Below are 20,829 nucleotides of genomic sequence, written 5' to 3'. Positions count from 1 at the left end.
ACTCCCACATATTGTGACATCTACAAGTTTCCGATTGAACATCATCTTCCAAACACTTTTGATGTTGGCTATTTTATGGCTCAATTACAAAAGAAACTGGAAACCTACGCTGAATATAAGCAGAGCATTTTATCTGCATCTTATCAAGAGTAATGCTGGCATGACTAGGGATCACAATATAATGCTGACTGGAAGTCTTTGGCTACATTGTTTTTACAATGTGACTATCGACAAGAAAATGAGGCAGACGTCACACTTACTCAGTCAATTACTCATGTGTAGCATCACAAATGTGTACAATCAATGCTTGGAGAAATGGGCTTAATTTGTTCCCACTCACCACTGTTCCATGGCATGGAATTTTTGTTTTGCCACTGGGGTTGGAATGGAGATATTTGCTGGTAAACAACATTAATGCCATATATTGCAATGCTTGCATGGTCGATGTATTGGTGACACAGGCAGAACACAATTCCCCATTTCAATGGTCAGACCTCAACACTATTCATTTTCATGAATGCCTGGGGAAATTGTATGCATTTCTCTGTTTGAAATGTTTTTTTTATTGTGCTAAAACATTAAATTTCAAACTACCCTTTTAACCAATAATATTGCACCACAGCAATTAAAAAGAGATATTTCACAATCAAAATTGCCTTTAATTGGATAGCTTTGTGCTGTTAATTTTTTTTGTAGGACTGTGTGCTATCCAGAACATTTTAAAGCAGAATACCTTCTTGTGTTGAATAAAAACTAAACCAGGATATGTTAGCACTAATGCTAGAAAAAGGCCTCTTTTCATGTCTGCTGTACTGTGACAGCGTAACCAGTTATTGTATAAGTCTTGCTGCTGCCAGTATTTCACTTCTCCTTCCACAAGGACTCGAATAAATCTGTAATTGACATCTTTAAAATGGAAAAAAAATAATGCAAAGAACATAGTCTTAGATTACTGAATGTAGGGACTGAAGAAGGATGTGTTAAAATAAAGCACATTAAATGCTTTACAAGAATTCGAAAAATTAATTTTTAAGTAAGCAAAAGCACTTCAGCTCTCAGGAGGTATTTAATTTCTGTCATTTCCTGAAGACACGGAGAATTCTGCTCTATGGTTGAGTACTCTGCAAACACACAAGGACTAAGCTCAAGTGAAGAATAGTCATTTGAGAAGTATCAGAGGGCTGATGATGGTCAAAACAGAGCCCAGTATCAGCAGATGAAGGGAGAAATTTGAGGAGTGCTATACTATAGTCTCGACATAAATTTGTTCTAGTCGGGACTGCACAAGTGAGAGAGTTCATGAATAAAGAGCTGACTTAGTCTATGGGCTTGGCTCATTTCGCTTTAGAAGAATACGTTGTACAGAAACAATTTATCCTGACAGCAACATGGATGCGTTAATTGTTAGTCTATAAATTACACATTTTACATATTCTGATTAGCTGACCAATAACCACTAATCTCCAATAAGGAAATAAGTACCTGATTAAAGAGGCAACTTGGTACAAGGTGGAGATAGACTAGTCTACCTGGAGCACATGTCCTGAATGAGCTGGATGGCACAAACCACCTTTCCCTCATTCCCTCTCTCACACTCTTATTAGAGCCACTGAATGCAAAGAATGTTCTTCAGAAACAAACAATCACAACCTGAATACAATGAGTGTTACAGCTATTAAGCAAGCTCCATCAGCTTCCATTCAGATTCTCATTAACTAAAGCATTTTACTATCTTTGCAGTTTAATCAACACTTTATTTCCTTAATTCAGTACAGAATCTGATGGAGATACCATTAGTGTCACAACATGGTAATTAAGCAAAACATAAATTTCTAGTCTGATATAAACAGTGCAGAAAATAACTAGAAAATAACTAGACCACTTTATTTTGGAAGCAAGTGCAATAATGGGAGCAGCTGAGAGTTTGGAGCCTATTTTTGCAGTGAACAGCTCATGACAGCAGTCTGCCTGGAGCAGACGGTCTTCATTCCAACCTTGTACTATACAAGTATTCTCAGCATTATAAGCTGTTACCCTATATTGGTCACTGAGGCAAAACAGTCAACAGGCCTTACACTCAGCAAACACAATACTAACTTTGAAACATTGCCAAAAGATGCTTACCTTTTGATAGTCTGGGTTATTGAGGTCTGTCTTTGAAATGTGGGCCGTCTTTGCTCATTTGGCGGAGATGATATTCTTGTGTTTTCAGGTGGCATGCTGACACTCCGCACATACGCTTGATGCCTCGAGGGCTGTCCCTAAAAATGAGGCAAAAGGAAAGTTACTTCCATCTAAAAGTCTGTTGACTTTAAATTCACCAGCAGTATCCATAACCTAATTGCTGTTACCCATCCTTACCTCCTTTGTGCAGATATGTAGCCATAGTTCCAATTTATCCAATTATCAGTTTTGAAGTATTCCATGCCTGTATCCTTCAAGACTATAACTGCTAAAATACACATTGCTGTTTACCCAGAGATCCAGGATCTCCAGTAAAAAAACGGAATTACCACCCCCTCCCATCCTTTATCTTTCTCTGTCAACCCTTTAGTCATTCCACAACATATACTATTTCCCCATAGATATTTCAGCCAAAGGGCCAACTCACCCTCTTTTGTCAATGCCACTTTTGAGTAACCTGCCAGGAGTTGCAAACAATACAGTTCAAGGCAAAGCATTTGATAGTTTGCCCTGCCATGTTTCTTCTCTTGGTAGCATGACCAACTTGGTGTCGTGGTCATTGAACGCACAGAGACTCTCCATTTTAACTCAAACTGGGGCAGCACAGTGACGCAGTGGTTAGCACCGCAGCCTCACAGCTCCAGCGACCCGGGTTCGGTTCTGGGTACTGCCTGTGTGGAGTTTGCAACTTCTCCCTGTGACTGCATGGGTTTCCTCCGGGTCATTCGGTTTTCTCCCACATACCAAAGACTTGCGGGTTGATAGGTAAATTGGCCATTGTAAATTGGCCCTAGTATAGGTAGTGGTAGGAGAATTGAGGGAAGGTGGGGAAGGGAGAGGGAAATGGGATTAATGTAATATTAGTATAAATGGGTGAATGATGGTCGGCGCGGACTCGGTGGGTCAAAGGACCTCTTTTGGTGCTGTATCTCTCTATGAAAACTGTTAACAATAAAAAAATCTTCTGTAATAAAAGCAAAATATTGCAGATGCTGGAAATCCAAAATAAAAACAAAGTGCTGGAAATACTCAGCAGGTCTAGCAGCATCAGTGGAGAGAGAAGCAGAGTTAACGTTTCAGGTCTGTGACCTGATGAAAGGTCACAGACCTGAAACGTTAACTCTGTTTCCTTCTCCACAGATGCTGCCAGACCTGTTGAAAAAAATCTTCTGTTTTTCTTTTAGAAAAGTTAATTAAATTTAATAAAATTATAACCTGTAAACCTTTGATGTAGCTCTCTTTATGAAGTGGAATTTGAATAGTTTGTCCCGTGCTAGACACTGAGCTCACACTTTCTCACCCGTGCTATCTGAAATCCAGTTTTTCCAAGCTAAAGAAGGATACATTAGGAAGGGTGATGAAAAGCTTGGTCAAAGAGAGTCTAAAAGGAGAGAGAGAGGCAGAGACATTTAGGGAGGGAAGTCTGGAGCTTAGAGCCAAGGCAGCTGAAAACACAGCTGTCAATTGGTGGGACAAAGGGAATGGGGGATACATAGTAGACCAGAGATGGAGGAATGCAGAGTTCTTGGGAAGGTTGTCGAGCTGAAGGAGGTAACAGAAATAGGGAGGAGCAAGGCTATGGAGGAATTTGATTTGACTTTAATTTGAGGCATTGATGGGCCAGCAGTCAACGTAGATCAATGAGCATAGGGATGATGGGTGAGTGGAACTTGGTGGAGGTCAGGATACGGGTAGCAGAATTTTGGATGAGCTCAGTTTTATGAACGGTGACATGTGGGAGGCAAGGCAAGACCACCATTAGATAAAATTCTTTTCATCTCCCTTATAGGATAAATTTTCTGCTTGCGCGCTCCCATTGGAGGAGGCATGAAATTTATGGCTCTGATTTTAACAATTAAGAAGTGGATGGTTTGAACCACTCCTTTCCCGACCCAAACTGACAGACTGGCAATTTAAGATTTTGAGCACAGATGTCTGGAAATATTTCTTTACACAGAGGGTGATTAGCATCTGAAAAAGTTGCCAGTAAGGCTGGTTGAGACCAGGACACTGGTCTCCTTTAAGAATTGATTAAGTACTATACTAGGAACATAAAGTAAGAAATAGGAGCAGGAATAGGCCATGCGTCCCCTGGAGCCAGCTTCACCATTCAGTATGATCATGCCTGTACTATCAGCTTCACTTTCCTGCCCTATCCTCATATCCCTTGACTCCCTTAAGTGCTTTAACATCTATCGATCTCAGTCTTGAATATACTGATCAATTAGCATATTAGTATCCAAGAATACACAACCCTTTGAGTGAAGAAGTTTCTCATCTCAGTGCTGAATGACCACACCCTATCCTAAGACTATAACCTAGACTCTCCAACCAGGGGAAACAGCCTCTCAGCATCTACTTTGTCAACCCCTACTTAGAATCTCAAATGTTTCAATGAGATTGACTCTCATTCTTCTAAACTCCAGAGAATATGGGTCCATTCTTCTCAATCTTTTCTCATTGGACAGCCCATTCATCCCCGAATCCAACTAGTGAACCTATGTAGCATCTGCTCTAAGACAAGTATCTCCTTCCTTAATAAAAACAAGAAATGCTGGAACCACTCAGCAGGTCTGGCAGCATCTGTGAAAAGAGAAGCAGAGTTAACGTTTCGGGTCAGTGACCCTTCTTCGGAACTGACAAATATTAGAAAAGTCACAGGTTATAAGCAAGTGAGGTGGGGGTGGGGCAAGAGTTAACAAAGGAGGTCTAGATTGGACCAGGCCACATAGCTGACCAAAAGGTCAAGAAGCAAAGGCAAACAATATGTTAATGGTGTGTTGAAAGACAAAGCATTAGTACAGAATAGGTGTTAATGGACTGAAAATTGAACAGCAGCAAGTGCAAACCTGAAGAAAAACAGTGGGTAAGCAAACTGAACAGACTAAGATGAAATGAAATAAATGCAAAAAAAAAATTGTAAAAAATGTAAAAAAGAATATCAAAAAAAAGGAAGAAAAAATAACTAAAAATGAAAGTAAAATGGGGGGCTGTCATGCTCTGAAATTATTGAACTCAATGTTCAGTCTGGCAGGCTGTAGTGTGCCTAATCGGTAGATGAGATGCTGTTCCTCGAGCTTGCATGGATGTTCACTGGAACACTGCAGCAATCCCAGGACAGAGATGTCAGCATGAGAGCAGGGGGGAGTGTTGAAATGGCAAGCAACCGGAAGCTCAGGGTCCTGCTTGCGGACTGAGCGGAGATGTTCCGCAAAGCGGTCACCCAGTCTGCGCTTGGTCTCCCCAATGTAGAGGAGACCACACTGTGAGCAGCGAATACAGTATACTACATTGAATGAAGTACAAGTAAATCGCTGCTTCACCTGAAAGGAGTGTTTGGGGCCTGGGATAGTGAGGAGAGAGGAGGTAAATGGGCAGGTATTACACCTCCTGCGATTGCAGGGGAAGGTGCCATGGGACAGGGACGAGGTGGTGGGGGCAATGGAGGAATGGACCAGGGTGTCGCGGAGGGAACGATCCCTTCGGAATACTGACAGGGGAAGGGAGGGGAAGATGCGACTGGTAGTGGTATCACGCTGGAGGTGGCAGAAATGGCGGAGGATGATCCTTTGGATATGGAGGCTGATGGGGTGAAAAGTGAGGACAAGGGGAACCCTGTCACAGTTCTGGGAGGGAGGGGAAGGGGTGAGGGTAGAGGTGCGGGGAATGGGCCGGACACGGTTGAGGGCCCTGTCAACCACAGGAGGGGGGGAATCCTCGGTTGAGGAAAAAGGAGGTCATATCAGAAGCACCGTCATGGAAGGTAGCATCATCAGAGCAGATGCGTCGGAGACGGAGAAACTGGGAGAATGGAACAGGAGGTAGGGTGTGAAGAAGTGTAGTCGAAGTAGCTGTGGGAGTCGGTGGGCTTATAATGGATATTAGTAGACAACCTATCCCCAGAGATGGAGACAGAGAAGTCGAGGAAGGGAAGTGAAGTATAAAGGTGGACCATGTAAAGGTAAACGCAAGCTCGAGGAACAGCATCTCATTTACCGATTAGGCACACTACAGCCTGCCAGACTGAACATTGAGTTCAATAATTTCAGAGCATGACAGCCCCCCATTTTACTTTCATTTTTAGTCATTTTTTTCTTCCCTTTTTTTACATTTTTTACAATTTTTTTTTGCATTTATTTCATTTCATCTTAGTCTGTTCAGTTTGCTTACCCACTGTTTTTTTCAGGTTTGCACTTGCTGCTGTTCAATATTCAGTATATTAACACCTAATCTGTACTAATGCTTTGTCTTTCAACCCACCATTAATATATTGTTTGCCTTTGCTCCGTGACCTTTTGGTCAGCGATGTGGCCTGGTCCAATCTGGACCTCCTTTGTTATCTCTTGCCCCACCCCCACCTCACTTGCTTATAACCTGTGACTTTTCTAATATTTGTCAGTTCCGAAGAAGGGTCACTGACCCGAAACATTAACTCTGCTTCTCTTTTCACAGATGCTGCCAGACCTGCTGAGTGGTTCCAGCATTTCTTGTTTTTATTTCAGATTTCCAGCATCCGCAGTATTTTGCTTTTATCTCCTTCCTTAAGCAAGGAGAACAAAATTGCACAGTACACCAGGTGTGGCCTCAACAAAGCCCTATATAATTGCAGAAAGACTTCCTTACACTGACACTTCAACTCTTCGTAATAAAGGCCAACATACCATTTGCTTTCCTAATTGCTTGCTGTACCTGCATGTTAACTTTCTGTGATTTGTGTACAAGGAGCTCCAAATCCCTCTGAACAACAACATTTACCAGTCCCTCACTAGGTAAAACATATTCTACATTTCTATCCTCCTACCAAAGTGAATAATCTCACACTTCCCCACATTATATTCCATCTGCTACCTTCTTTCGCAATCATTTGATTGGAGAAGTTAAAACTGTTTTCCTTGAAGAGAAGGCTGAGAAGTGATTTGATGGAGGTATTCAAAATCATAAGGGGTCTGGACAGAGTAGATAGAGAGAAACTGTTCCCATTCGTGAAAGTATCGAGAATGAGAGGGCACAGATTTAAAGTATTTGGTAAGAGAAGCAAAAGTGACATGAGGAAAAACATTTTCACGCAGTGTGTGGTTAAGGTTTGGAATGCGCTGCCTGAGAGTGTGGTGGAGGCAGGTTCCATTGAAACATTCAGAAGCTAATTAGACTGTTATGTGAAAACAAAGAATGTGCAGGTCTATGGGGAGAAGGTGGGGGAATGGAATTGAGTGAATTGCTCTTTCGGAGAGCCAGTGTGGATGGGCCAAATGGCCTCCTTCTGCACTGTAACGATCTGTGATTCATTTAACTGGTCTTTCTCTCCTTGTTCCCTCCTCACAGCTTACTTTCCCACCTAGCTTTGTATTATCAATAAACTTGGATATATTATACTCAGTCCCCTCATTCCAGGGATGAGAAACTTCTGTTATGAAGATGGATTGGAGAAGTTGGGAGGGCTGGAAGGAGGTTTGGTGGAGGTGTTCAGAATCATTAGGGGTCTAGACAGAGTGGATGCAGAAAGACTGTTCCCACTCATGAAAGGATCTAGAATGGGAGGGCACAGATTTAGAGTGATTGGCGAGAGAGGAAAGGGCGACGTGAGGAGGGGCTTTTTTACGCAGCGAGTGGTAAGGATCTGGGGTGCACTGACTGAGGGTGCAGTGGAGGCAGGTTCAATCACGTCATTCAAAAGGGAATCTGAAAAGGAAGAATGCACAGGGTTACGGGGAGAAGGCGGGGGAAAGGCATTAGGTGAACTGGTCATTCAGAGAGCCAGTACAGGCAGGACGGGCCGAATGGCCTCCTTCTGCACTCTAACAATTCTGTAATATATAGCTGAGGCCCAAGTACTGATCCTTCTGGCACTCCACCTGTTACACCCTCCCATCCTAAAAATGACCGATTTATTCTTACTCTGTTTTCTGATGGTTAACCAATCCTCAATGCTAATATATTACCCCCAATCCCATGAATCCTAACCTTGTGCAACAACCTCTTGTGTGGTACTTTATGTTCTCATAGCAAAGGGTTATTGGGGGGGGGGGGGGGGGGCGGTGGAGGGGGCAGGAAAGTGGAGTTTATGTCACCATCAGATGAGCCATGATCTTATTGAATGGCAAAGCAGACTCAAGGGGCCAAATGGCCTACTCTTCTCCTATCTATGTTTTCATTGACTGTCTTCTAAAGTCCAAATATACTACATCTATTGGTTTCCCCTTATCTACCTTGCTAGTTACACACTCTAAGAAACTCTAAAAGATTTGTAAAAGATCCTTTCATAGGCATGGATTAATCAAGGCCAGTAATCATGAATTTATTAAGAAAAGGTTATGTCCGATTAATTTAATTGAATTTTTTTGAGGGGGGAAAGGAGGGTCAATGAGCATAGCACATTTGATGTAGTCTACATGAATTCTAGCAAGTCTTTGAACAAGGTCACACATGGCAGATTGATCAGTATATTACAAGCGCATGGGATCAGAGGGAAGGAAGCAAGTTGGATCCAAAATTGGCTCAATGGCAGTATGCGAAGGTCGACGGGTATGTTTATGACTGTTAGGCTGTTTCCAGTGGGGTTCCACAGGGCTCAGTGATATGGACTTAAACATAGAGGGAATGACTAAGAAGTTTGCAGATGATACAAAAATTGGCCATGTGGTTGATAGTGAGAAAGAATGCTGGAGACTGTAGGAGAATATCAATAGGATCATCAGAAAAGTGGCAAATGGAATTCAATCCAGAGAAGTGTGAGGTAATGCGGTTGGAGAGGATGAACAAGGCAAGGGAATACATAATAAATGCTAGGATTCTGAAAGTGTAGAGGAACACAGGGACCTTGAATGTATGTCTCCACATCTCTGAAGATGGCTGGACAGGTAGATAAGGTGGTCAAGAAATATGGGATGCTTTATTTGCTGAGGCCTAGAGTATATGAACAGGGAGGCTGCTAGAACTGTATAAAACACTAGGTAGACTGCAGCTAGAGTACGGTGTACTGTTCTGGTCACCACGTTACAGGAAGGATGTGATTATACGAGAGAGAGTACAAACAAGATTTACGAGGATGTTCCCAGGAATGGAGAATTTTAGCTGTGGGTAAAGACTGGATAAGCTTGAGGTTGTTTTCTTTGGAACAGAGGAAGCTGAGGGGAGATTTAATTGAGTTGTATAAAATTATGCAGGGTAATACAATCAGGTAAGGAGGGGTCGAATGGCTTCCCTCTTTTCCCACTCCTTGTTTGACTACAACAGGTTTATTCCTTTCTGAAGTGGATTTACTTGCCAATTCAGTGACTGTTTAACGGTTTACGTGCCATGATTATAAAAAGATCCAAATCAGACAGGTTTTCTTGAGTTTAACAAAGAAAGACGTTAGATTGGTTTAAAGTGCCATAAAACAAAGTAAAATAATAAAATACGCTATAACTTTCTCACACACACAAAAAAATATATTACAGTGTGAGGAAGGATAGATTCGTCGAATCAGAGTCTAGAGTAATGAAAGAGGTATAGAGTCTGTGGAGGTTGGTGACTCAGCTGGCTTCAGCCTAGTTGCATACATTCAGTGGTCGCGTGACTTTCCTTTGCTGGTCCTGAGGCTTCTGGTTTGAAGATGTGGATGGCTGATTTGGTGGTTCTCCTGGAAACAGCAAGGTGGCTGATTTCCTTTAAGGGGTCTCTGTCTGCACCAGGGGTTTGCCTAGTTGGTCACGGTCAGCAGGCAGGGTTCGAAGCTTGCAAGGTGGATTGGAGAGAGTGTGAAAGGAGAAGGGACCCCACTTGGGTCTTCTCTTCTCAGTGTCTAGTTGCTTGCCTCATTGCTGCAGAGAAAACACCAGTTTAAGCATACAGATGGTGGGCCTGTCACATGACTGTCACCCAGTGATTCAAGCATGGTGGTTACAGTGTGTATTTCCTCTTGCAACTAAACAGGAATTCCCTTCTCAACCAGGGTCCCATTGTTCAAGTGATTAGGTTTGAGCGGCTCATCTCCACCAGTTTAGTATTCAGGTGATGGCCTGGATGCCTTGCTAATGGAAACAGGATAGGTAGTCCACTCACATTCCCCATGTAATTTTTCTTGATGGGTCTGTGCAGATAATCAATGTGGAGCACAGTGATGCAAGTTGGGGTGGCTATCTTTAGCTGCTAGTATAGAGTCGTGTTTTATCTGTTCCTTTCTTTTTGAAAAAGAACTAATTCAGGTTTCCAGCCAGTGGATTAAAAATAAATCATGATTCGACATAGCATGTGTCCGTGACAGGGGCCTAGATAGCGTGGATTTGAAGCACCTATTTCTGTTACGAGATAAGTCAATAACTAGAGGGCACAGATTTAAAGTAATTGGCAGAAGGATTAGAGGGGAATTGAGTAATTTTTTTCCACCCCAAGTGTGAGGACGTCTGGAACTCACTGCCTGAAAGGATGGTAGAAGCAGAGTACCCTCATGGCATTTAAAAAATACTTGGATATGCACTTGAGGTGCTGTAATCTGCTCCTGCATACCAGGAGCTGGAATGTGAAATTCGACTGGATAGCTCCTCTTTGGCCAGTACGGACATGATGAACCACAAATCCATGTTTCTAAAACCCCGTACTGACTCTGCCGAATCATGTAGTTATTTTCCAAGTGCCTCGTTATCACATCCCTAATCATAGATTCTGGTATTTTCCCTACTACTGATGTCAGGCTAATGGCCTACAGTTCCTGATTTTCCAGCTCCCTCCATTCTTGAATAGCAGGGTTACATTTGCTACCTTCCAATCCAAGGGGACCGTTCTAGAATCTAGGGATTTCTGGAAGATCGAAACCAATGCATCCATGATCTTTGCCACCATCTCCCGTAAGCATAGGACATTAGACCCAGAGAAATTGTCGGTTTTCAGTCCCATTAGATTCTCCAATACTTTTTCTTTCCTGACATCAATTACTTTTATGTTCCCCATTCCCACTACACCCTTGGTTCCCCACAATTTCCAATATATTCTGTGTCCTCCACTGTAAAGACACACAAAATATTTGAAATATTTGTCTTATCTAATGAATCATATCCAGAGAATCACTTGCAATGGTTGATTTTTCTGCTCCCAACCCATTACCTCTGATGTCCCCGAAGGATCTATCCTTGGCCTCCTTCCATTTCTCATTTACACACTGCCAAACTGTGACATCATCCAAAATCACAGTGTTAGTTTTCACACGTATGCTATAGAGACACAGCTCTGCCTCACCATCACCTCTCCCAACTTCTCCACTGCCGAGGAAGTGTCAGACTGATTATCCAACATTAAATACTGGGTAAGCAGAAATTTCCTCCAATTAAATATTGGGAGGACTGAAACCATTATTTTCAGTCTCCGCTCCAAACTTAATTCGCAAGCTATTCACTCCATTCCTCTACTTGGCAACAGTCTGAGGCTAAACCAAACTATTCAAAACCTTGGTGCCATATTTGACCACGAGACAAGCTTCCAACCACACATTCCACCAATAAGACTGCTTATTTCCACCTCCGTAACATCACACGCCTTCACCCCTGCCTCAGCTCAACTGCTGCTGAAACCCTCATTCCTGTCTTAGCTACCTCTACTCTTGACTATGCCATTGCACTCCTGCCTGGTCTTCCACATTCTAACCTCTGTAAGCCCACCAAAACTCTTTCGCTCGTGTCTTAACTCACACCAAGTCCCTTTCACCTATCACCCTGTGCTCACTGACCTACATGGGCTCCTAGTCAAGCAACGTCTTCATTTTAAAATTCTCATTCCCTGGCGTTAATCTCCTCCAGCCCCACAAACCTCCAGGATATCAGTGTTCTTCTAATTCTGGCCGCTTGTGCATCCCCAATTTTAATCGCTCAATTAGTTGATGTGCCTTCGACTACCTAGGCCCTAAACTCTGGAATACCCTCTCTAACCCACTCCGCCTCACTTTCCTCCTTCAAGACAATCCTTAAAACCAACATCTTTGGCCAAGCTTTTGGTCAGCTGACCTAATATCTCCTTTTATGGCTTGGTGTCATATTTTGCTTCATAATGCACCTGTGAAGCACCTTTGGATGTTTTATTATGTTAAAGGCACTGTATAAATATAAGTTGGTGTTATTGAATTCTCTGCCATTTCCTTATTCCCCATTATAATTTCTTCTGTCTCTGCCTCTAAGGGACCCATGTTTTCTTTTTATTCATTCATGGGATGTGGGCATCACTGGAAGGCAGTGGTGAGCTGCCTTCTTGAACCGCTGCAGTCCATGTGGGTTGGAACACCAACAGTGCTGTCAGTATGGGAGTTCCAGGATTTTTACAGAGCATTAGTGAAGGAACGGCAATATAGTTCCAAGTCAGGATGGTGTGTGACTTGGAGGGGAACTTGCAGGCGGTGGTGTTCCCATGCATCTGATGCTCTTGTCCTTCCAGTTGGTCCAGGTCGCGGGTTTGGAAGATGCTATCTAAGGAGCCTTGGTGGGTTGCTGCAGCGCATCTGCTGCCACTGTGCATCGGTGGTGGAGGGAATGAATGTTTGTAGATGGGATGCCAGTCAAGTGGTTGCTTTGTCCTGGATGGTGTCGACTTCCTTAGTGTTGTTGGAGCTGCACCCATCCAGGCAAATGGAGAGTATTCCATCACACTCCTGACTTGTGCCTTGTACATGGTGGACTTGCTTTGGGGAGACAGGAGGCGAGTTACTCGCCACAGGATTCCTAGCCTCTGACCTGCTTTTGTAGCTAAGGTATTTATATAACTACTCCAGTTCAGTTTCTAGTCAATGGTAACCCCTAGGATGTTGACAGTGGGGGATTCAGCGATCTTAATGCCATTGAATGTCAAAGGGAGATGGTTAGATTCTCTCTTGTATGAGATGGTCATTGCCTGGCACTTGTGTGGCGCGAATGTTACTTGCCACTTATCAGCCCAAGCCTGGATATTGTCCAGGTCTTGCTGCATTTCTACATGGACTGCTTCAGTATCTGAGGAGTCACGAATGGTGCTGAACATTGTGCAATCATCAGGGAACATCCCCACTTCTGACCTTATGATTGAAGGAAGGTCATTGATGGAGCAGCTGAAGATGGTTGGGCCTAGGACACTACCCTGAGGAACTCCTGCAGTGATGTCCTGCAGCTGAGATGATTGACTTCCAACAACAACCATCTTCCTTTGTGCTAGGTATGACTCCAACCAGCGAAGAGTTTTCCCCGATTCCCAAGGAGCTAGGGCTCCTTGATGCCTTTCTCAGTCAAATGCTGATGTCAAGGGCAGTCACTCTCACCTCACCTCGAGTTCAGCTCTTTTGTCTATGTTTGAACCAAGGCTGTAATGAGGTCAGGTGCTGAGTGGCCCTGGTGGAACCCAAAGTGAGCGTCACTGAGCAGGTTATTGCTAAGCAAGTGTTGCTCGATAGCACAGTTGACAACACCTTCCATCACTTTACTGTGTGGTGTTCACTAATCTCTTTTTATATACTTGTAAAATGGCAGGGCTGATATCCTTGAAGGATAAAATCAAGTGGGACAAGGGGATTTCTTCATCCATAGTTACCTTGTAATATTAATGAAGTAACTACTAGGTAGCGTCCTAGGCCCAACCATCTTCAGCTGCTTCATTAATAACCTTCTCTCCAACATGAGGTCAGAAGTGGGGACGTTCACTGATGATTACACAATGTTCAGCACCATTCACAACTCCTCAGATACTGAAACTGTCCGTGCCCACATGCAGCAGGACCTGGACAACATTCAGGCTTGAGCTAAGTGGAAAGTGACATTCACACCACACAAGTGTTGGGCAACAACCATCTCTAACAAAAGAGAAACTAAGCATCTCCCCTTGACAATCAATGGCATTACGTTGGCTGAATCCCCCCACTATCAACATTCTGAGGGTTATCACTAACCAGAAACTGAACTGGACCAGCTGTATAAGTACTGTGGTTACAAGAGCAGGTCAGAGAATTTTGCAGCGAGTAACTCATCTCCCTGATGCCTGTCCACCATCTACAAGGCACAAGTCAGGAGTATGATGGAATACGCTCTACTTCCTGGATGAGTGCAGCTCCAACAACACTCAAGATGTTAGACACCATCCAGGACAAAGCAGTCTGCTTCATTGGCACCCCATCCACCAACTAAAGCGTTCACTTCCTCCAGCACCGACACACAGTGCAGTGTGTACCATCTACAAGATGCACTGCAGCAACTCACCAAGGCTCCTTCGAAGCACCTTCCAAACTCGTGACCTCTACCACCTAGAAGCTGAAGAGCAGCAGATGCATGGGAACACCACCATCTTTAAGTTTCCCTCTAAGTCACACGTCATCGCGAAAGCTGTATCGCCGGTCCTTCACAGTCACTGGGTCAAAAACCCAGAACTCCCTTCCTAACAGCATTGTTGGTGCTCTCCCCCTCCCGCCCCCAACCCCCCCACCCACATGGACTGCAGATGTTCAAGAAGGCAGCTCACCACCACCTTGCGAGTGCAATAAGGGATGGGGCAACAAATGCTGGCTTTGCCAGCGATTCCCACATCCCATGAAAGAATGAAAAGAAATTCATGGGCTTGTTAAGCCTAAAGGCCTTTTCCCATGAATTCCTACTTTCTAATGCAGATGGCAACATTGATTTCAATAAATGCAAGGCAAGAAAAAGTTATTCAGCTCATTCTGTGTGGCTTTAGGAGTCAGGTCCAACTATTTTTCATCCTTTTTATATGCCAAACATACAACTCTGTTGAAGTAGATACTGATCTAACTTCTTTTGAACACTTCAGCTCAATCACTATTTACTGCAAGGTCATGCTAGGCCCCAACCTGCCAAGAATGAGGCACATCAATTTTGTCATGAACATTGATTTTTTAAACTGTTGTTGGAGCGAGGAAATGACTTGTTAAACTGATCAGCCGTGGCTGGAAAAGACATTTACATACTAACAGATATTGAAGGTGAGGAAGCGCATTCCGGAGTCTGCTAAGGAGGATATAATCCACAAGAGCCAGGTCTGGTTAGACCAGCTGGTCACATAATTACCTGGCTGTTCCAGGGTTTTGTTTTGAAATGGACGCAGAGAGTTTGAACGCAGTGTGTCTGTTTGCTCCTGAACTGAGAAGATTTCTCCTATTTGCTCCCCATTTCTTTCTCACAAGCCTCTGAATCCACTGAAGACACATGAACCCCAAGAGAGAAAAGTCTCCTACAGTGAACAAGGTTTAAGAAGAATACTGGGCCCCAAGGTAAAGCAAGATCTACCTACAATCAAGAACTCTACAGTGGGCTCAAAGAACTGTAACAAAAGCTCTTCAGATATTATCTCAATCCTTTCCACTTTATTTTTCTACTGCTCATTTCTGTCTCTATCTGCATGCGTGCATCACGTATGCATGCTAGTGTGGGTGCGTCATGTATCCATAGGCATTAACTGAATAAAAATTTAAGTTTAAGAAATTTCAACCTTTCTTCTTTAAACCCAAAAAAGCCTGTTTGTCCTGGTTTCTTTGCCTTATAATTGGAAAGCGGTGAACAAGGATTCACCAAGGGGGAGCTAAAAACACAGGGTGTTTAAAATTAAACCCTGTTACAGTAAAACCGGGTGAAGGCTGAGAGGGATCCCTTTCTCGCCTGGTTGTAACAGAAACTTGGGTGCTAGCGTCTGGAATTGACCCACAGACAAATGAGAGAAAGTAGAAGGGTAAACTAAATTGTTCCCAAGCAAAACAAAAAGAGCAAGATTTCAAAGAAGCTTTTCTTTTGATTGTGTATGCTTGAATACTAACATGGCTGCAATTGAAGCTAGTAGCTCTCCAAGCTAAGGTGAAGTAACTTGGTATAAGTTAAAAGCACTGTCTCTAGAGGAGCTGAAAAAAATGGCTGAGCAGTGTGGGATCACTGTACGTGGCAAGGGCAAGGAAGTCTGAACTCCTAAGGCTAATGGTCAACCATTTTCCCTTGAATCTGAAGCAGAAGCAGTGTTAGACGTAGACCCAGACAGGGTACTGCTAGCAAAGAAGAATACTGGGCCCCAACTAACAGCAAGATCTACCTACAATCAAGGACTCTACAGTGAGCTCGAAAAACTGTAACAAAAGCGCTTCAGATATTGCCTCAAACTTTTCCACTTTATTTTTCTTCTGCTCTTTTCTGTCTCTATTTGCATGTGGGTATCGCGTATGTATGGGAGAAGTATGAGTGTATAAAAATAATCAAATGCCTCTTGAAGTCTTCACATGGTTTTGATGAAACAGTCTGTTCTGGATAGGTATTCAAAGCACTTCGGCTGCAGCAGGCATCAAACAGTTCTTTAAATAAGGAAAGTAGCAATCGGTCCACTTGGATTTTAAGACTGACATTCCCTCAGTTGAAACTTTACTCCAGCAATACCAATAGTCTCTTCAAAGGATTTTTTTTCTCCTGAGACAATTAACTGGCATGTACTTCATAATAAAATTTCTGCTGAGAAACAGACAGCTCTTTCCTTCAATAAGCACGCTTCGCTGGTGGCTGGTTCAGACCAGTTTCTGCCAGTTTTTACACACAGTCAAATCGAAACATTATACCATGTGACCTCTCTCTCCTGCTATGGCCTAGGGACAGGTGCAGCTGGCACCCTGTGCTTTGTCTTAAAGGCACACTGTTTTCAAATAGAGTCTTAAAGGCACACACTGTTTTTAATCCGAGGAGGAAAAAAAAAAGCAACAGTTCTGTGACAATATCGAGTCGTATGGATTTCTTCTTCAATGCTGTCCACCCATGTATCTGTGGAAAACTGAAACACAGACTTTCCTCCCTCAACTTAATACAGAAGCTATGAAACTTAAACCCAATTTAATTTGAAAAGTTTCTCAGACTCAACTCAGAACGAAACACTTATTTTCATTGTCATCATCTGTTGGCACATTATTTGACCCACAAGCCTCCAAAAGGTTTCTTCTGGCAGTTCACTCAACTAAGAACATTTTCATGGCACAAAGGACAGCTTTGAATTGCTTATGAATTGACAAGTTTAGAAAAACTCCACTGTATTTGACTTTATGAACCTCCAGTCCCGTTGACCTCAGGCAAGCAGTACAAAGGCAACAGGGAAAAACAAATAGCAACTTTGGGAGCAAAAGGCCCTAATTCATTCCTTTTTTTCATCTTAGCTGAAAGACCTGTTAGGAAAACACTGGAGAGCTGTACCAAGGAGCCCCCTCCCTCCAGATGCCTTTCCTTCACTCTTTCAAAGAAATGAGCACCTGCTGGTGAAGCTTTCTATGGATGGCACTGTGAGTATAAAATTCAGACGAGATCAAGATTTGAAACTCATTCCCTTGCTATCCACCCAGAATTTAAAACAGATTTCGGGATGAACAGCAGTTATTGCCAAGCATTTTTAAAATTATTTCCACTCCTGCTCCTCCTGGCCCACAAGGAAATGAAATAAAAACTTACAAAAACAATGTACTTTGTTGGGCCTCTGCTCGCTCTGGCTGCTGTCCACAGTCAGTTTGGCCCAATGGATAAGCCACCTCAGTATATTTAAGAAGGACCTTGTCGGCTCTCCTTGTTGGCATTGCGGTCAGCCAGATCGGAGCAGGAGGGCCGAGAGGGATAACTCTTTCAGAGAGCTGGCAGTAGTACAATAGGATGAATGGTCTCCTACATAAGAAATAGGAGTAGGCCATACAGCCTGTCCAGCCTGCTCCGTCATTCAATACGGTCATGGCTGATCTTGGGGTTTAACTGCATTCTCCCATCCTATCCCATGATTCCCCGAGACACCAAAAATCTGTCTATCTCAGCCTTAAATATATTCAACCATGGAGCATCCACTACCCTCTGGGGTAGAGAATTCCAACGATTCATAACACTTTGAGTGAAGTAATTTCTCCTCATCTCAGTCCTTACAGGCAGAGTCAGGAGAATTTATAATGGGGAATAGAGAAATGGCAGAGAAGCTAAATGATTACTTTGTGTCTGTCTTCACTGAGGAAGATACAAGAAATCTTCCAGATTTAGAGATCAAAGGAACTAGGGAGAATGAGGAATTGAAGGAAATTAGTATTAGTAGGAAGGTTGTATTGGAGAAATTAATGGGGCTGAAGGTTGATAAGTCCCCAGGACCTGATATACTACATCCTATAGTGTTGAAAGAGGTAGCTATGGAGATAGTGGATGCATTGGCAATCATCTTCCAAAATTCAATAGATTCTGGAGCAGTTCCTGTAGATTGGAAGGTAGCTAATGTCACCCCAGTATTTAGGAAGGGAGGAAGTGAGAAAACAGGGAACTACAGGCCTGTTAGCCTCAGTAGTAGAGAAAATGTTAGAATCTATTCTAAAGGATGTGATAAATGGACACTTGGATAATAATGGTCTGATTGGGCATGGTCAACATGGATTTATGAATGAGAAATCATGTTTGATGAACCTTGGGAGTTTTGAGGATGTTACTAACAGAATTGATAAAGGGGAGTCAGTGGACATAGTTTACTTGTATTTTCAGAACATAAGAAGGAGCAGGAGTCGGCCATTCGGCCCCTCAAGCCTGCCCCGCCATTCAATAAGATCATGGTTGATCTGCCCCAGACCTCAACTCCTCTTTCGTGCCAGCTCCTCATCGCCCTCAACTCCCAGATATTTCAAAAATATATCTACCTCTTCTTTAAATACTTTGTGATCTAGCCTCCACAAGAGAATTCCAGACATTCACTCGCCTCAGAGAAGAAATTCCTTCGCATCTCAGTTTTAAATGACTGTCCCCTTATTCTGTAACTATGTCCCCTAGTTCGAGATTCCCCCCCGAGTAGAAAAATCTTCTCAACATCTACCCCGTCAAGCCCCTTCAGAATCTTGTACGTTTCAATAAGATCACCTCTCATTCTTCTAAGCTCTAATGAATAAAGGCTTAAGCTATTTAGCCGTTCTTGATAAGTCAACCCCTTCATCCCAGGCATCAGCCGAGTGAATCTCTTTTGAACGGCCTCCAATGCCAGTATATCCTTTCTTAAATACGGGGACCAAAACTGTACACAGTACTCCAGGTGCGGCCTCACCAACACCCTGTACAGTTGTAACAAGACTTCCCTATTTTTAAACATCAACCCCCTAGCAATAAAGGCCAAAATTCAATTTATCGTCTTAATTACTCGCTGCACCTGCAGGCTAACCTTTTGTGTTTCATACACAACAGCAGCCAGATCCCTCTGTGAAGCATTTTTTTTTTATATACAAGAGTCTCTCTCCATTTAAATAATAGTCTGTCTTTTGATTCTTCCTACCAAAGTGCATGACTTCACACTTTCCTACATTAAATTCCATCTGACAAGTTTTTGCCCACCCACTCAACCTATCTATATCACCTTGCAGATTCCTTATGTCCTCATCAGATATGCCTTCCCACCTATTTTTGTATCAGCAGCAAATTTGGATATATTACACTCTGCCCCCTCCTCCAAGTCATTAATATACCTAGTAAATAATTGAGGCCCTAGGACTGATCCTTGTGGCACTCCACTAGTTATGTCTTTCCAAACTGAAAAAGACCCATTAATCCCGACTCTCTGTCTTCTGTGAGTTAACCAATCCTCAATCCATGCTAATACATTACCCCCAATACCGTGAAGTCCTATCTTGTGTAATAATCTTTTATGTGGCACCTTGTTGAATGCCTTCTGAAAATCTAAATACACGACATCTACCAGTTCCCCTTTATCAACTCTGCTCGTTATATCCTCAAAGAACTCTAGCAAAGGCTTTTGATAAAGTCCCCCACAGGCAGTTGGTTAGCAAAATTAAAGCACATGGAATAGCGGGTAATATACTGGCATGGATTAAGGATTGGTTAGCAGGCAGAAAGCAGAGAGTAGGAATAAACGGGTCATTCTCGCTGTCATGCTGGGCCCCCACCTGCCAAGAATAAGGCATATTAATTCTGCCATATGGACATTAAATTACAAATTGTTGCTGGAAAGAAGAGAACGTCTGTTACAAAGGCTGCCAGACTTGGATGGAGGATATTTGCATATCAATAGGGGCAAGAGAGGCTACTTCCCTTATCCACTTATCCTAAATTGGACTTTGATCACCAGGTATTGTGTGAAAGAGGAGCATTCCAGGGACTGCTAAGATGATACAATCCACAAACAGGTTAAACCAGTTGTTCACATGACTAACTGGCTCGTCCAGGTTTTTTGAACTAGCCACAAAGAGTTTTTGAACTCAGAAAGACTGTTTGCTCTGGAGTGAGAAGACCTCTCCTGTCTGCTCCTATCTCCTTCTCACAAGCCTCTGGACCCACTGAGGACACATGAACTTCAAGAGAGCAAAGTCTCCTACTTCGACCAAAGTTTAAGAATAATACCGAGCCCCAACGAAAAGCAAGACCTACCTACAATCAAGAACTTTACAGGAAGCTCAAAGAACAGTAACCAAAACCATCTTCCAAAACCAAAACCTATTGCCTCAAACTTTTCCACTTTATTTCTTCTGCTCCTTTCTGTCTCCATCTGCATGTGTTTATTGCGTATGCATGCTAGCGTGGGCGCGTCAAGCATCCAAAGGCGTTAACCAAATTAGAGTTTAAGTTTAATAAAGTTCAACCTTTTTTCTTTAAGCCTAAGAAAACCTGTTTGGTTAGTTTCTTTGCCTTATAATTGGAAGTTAGTGAATAAGGATTCACTAAGGGGGAGATTAAA

The 20,829-nt window shown here is 42.9% G+C and overlaps 1 protein-coding gene across 5 annotated transcripts in view; it reads right to left on the bottom strand.

The window, feature by feature from the left end:
• The window catches only part of rhbdf1a (rhomboid 5 homolog 1a (Drosophila)), a 474,090-nt gene that overhangs the window by 144,663 nt on the left and 308,598 nt on the right, over positions 1–20,829 (bottom strand). For all 5 annotated transcript variants that reach the window (XR_010977354.1, XM_068055694.1, XM_068055692.1 and 2 more), the window contains one exon: positions 2,125–2,261. Coding sequence is in view for 4 of the 5 variants with exons in the window: in XM_068055694.1 (XP_067911795.1) it covers positions 2,125–2,261 (137 nt within the window). In the remaining variant the exon portion in view is untranslated. The remainder of the gene's footprint in view (positions 1–2,124; positions 2,262–20,829) is intronic.

This window comes from Heterodontus francisci, chromosome 24, assembly GCF_036365525.1.
Source record: "Heterodontus francisci isolate sHetFra1 chromosome 24, sHetFra1.hap1, whole genome shotgun sequence".
Taxonomy (NCBI): Eukaryota; Metazoa; Chordata; class Chondrichthyes; order Heterodontiformes; family Heterodontidae; genus Heterodontus; species Heterodontus francisci.
The sequence above is the reverse complement of the archived record's forward strand: the minus strand, read 5'-3'. Positions and strand labels throughout refer to the sequence as shown.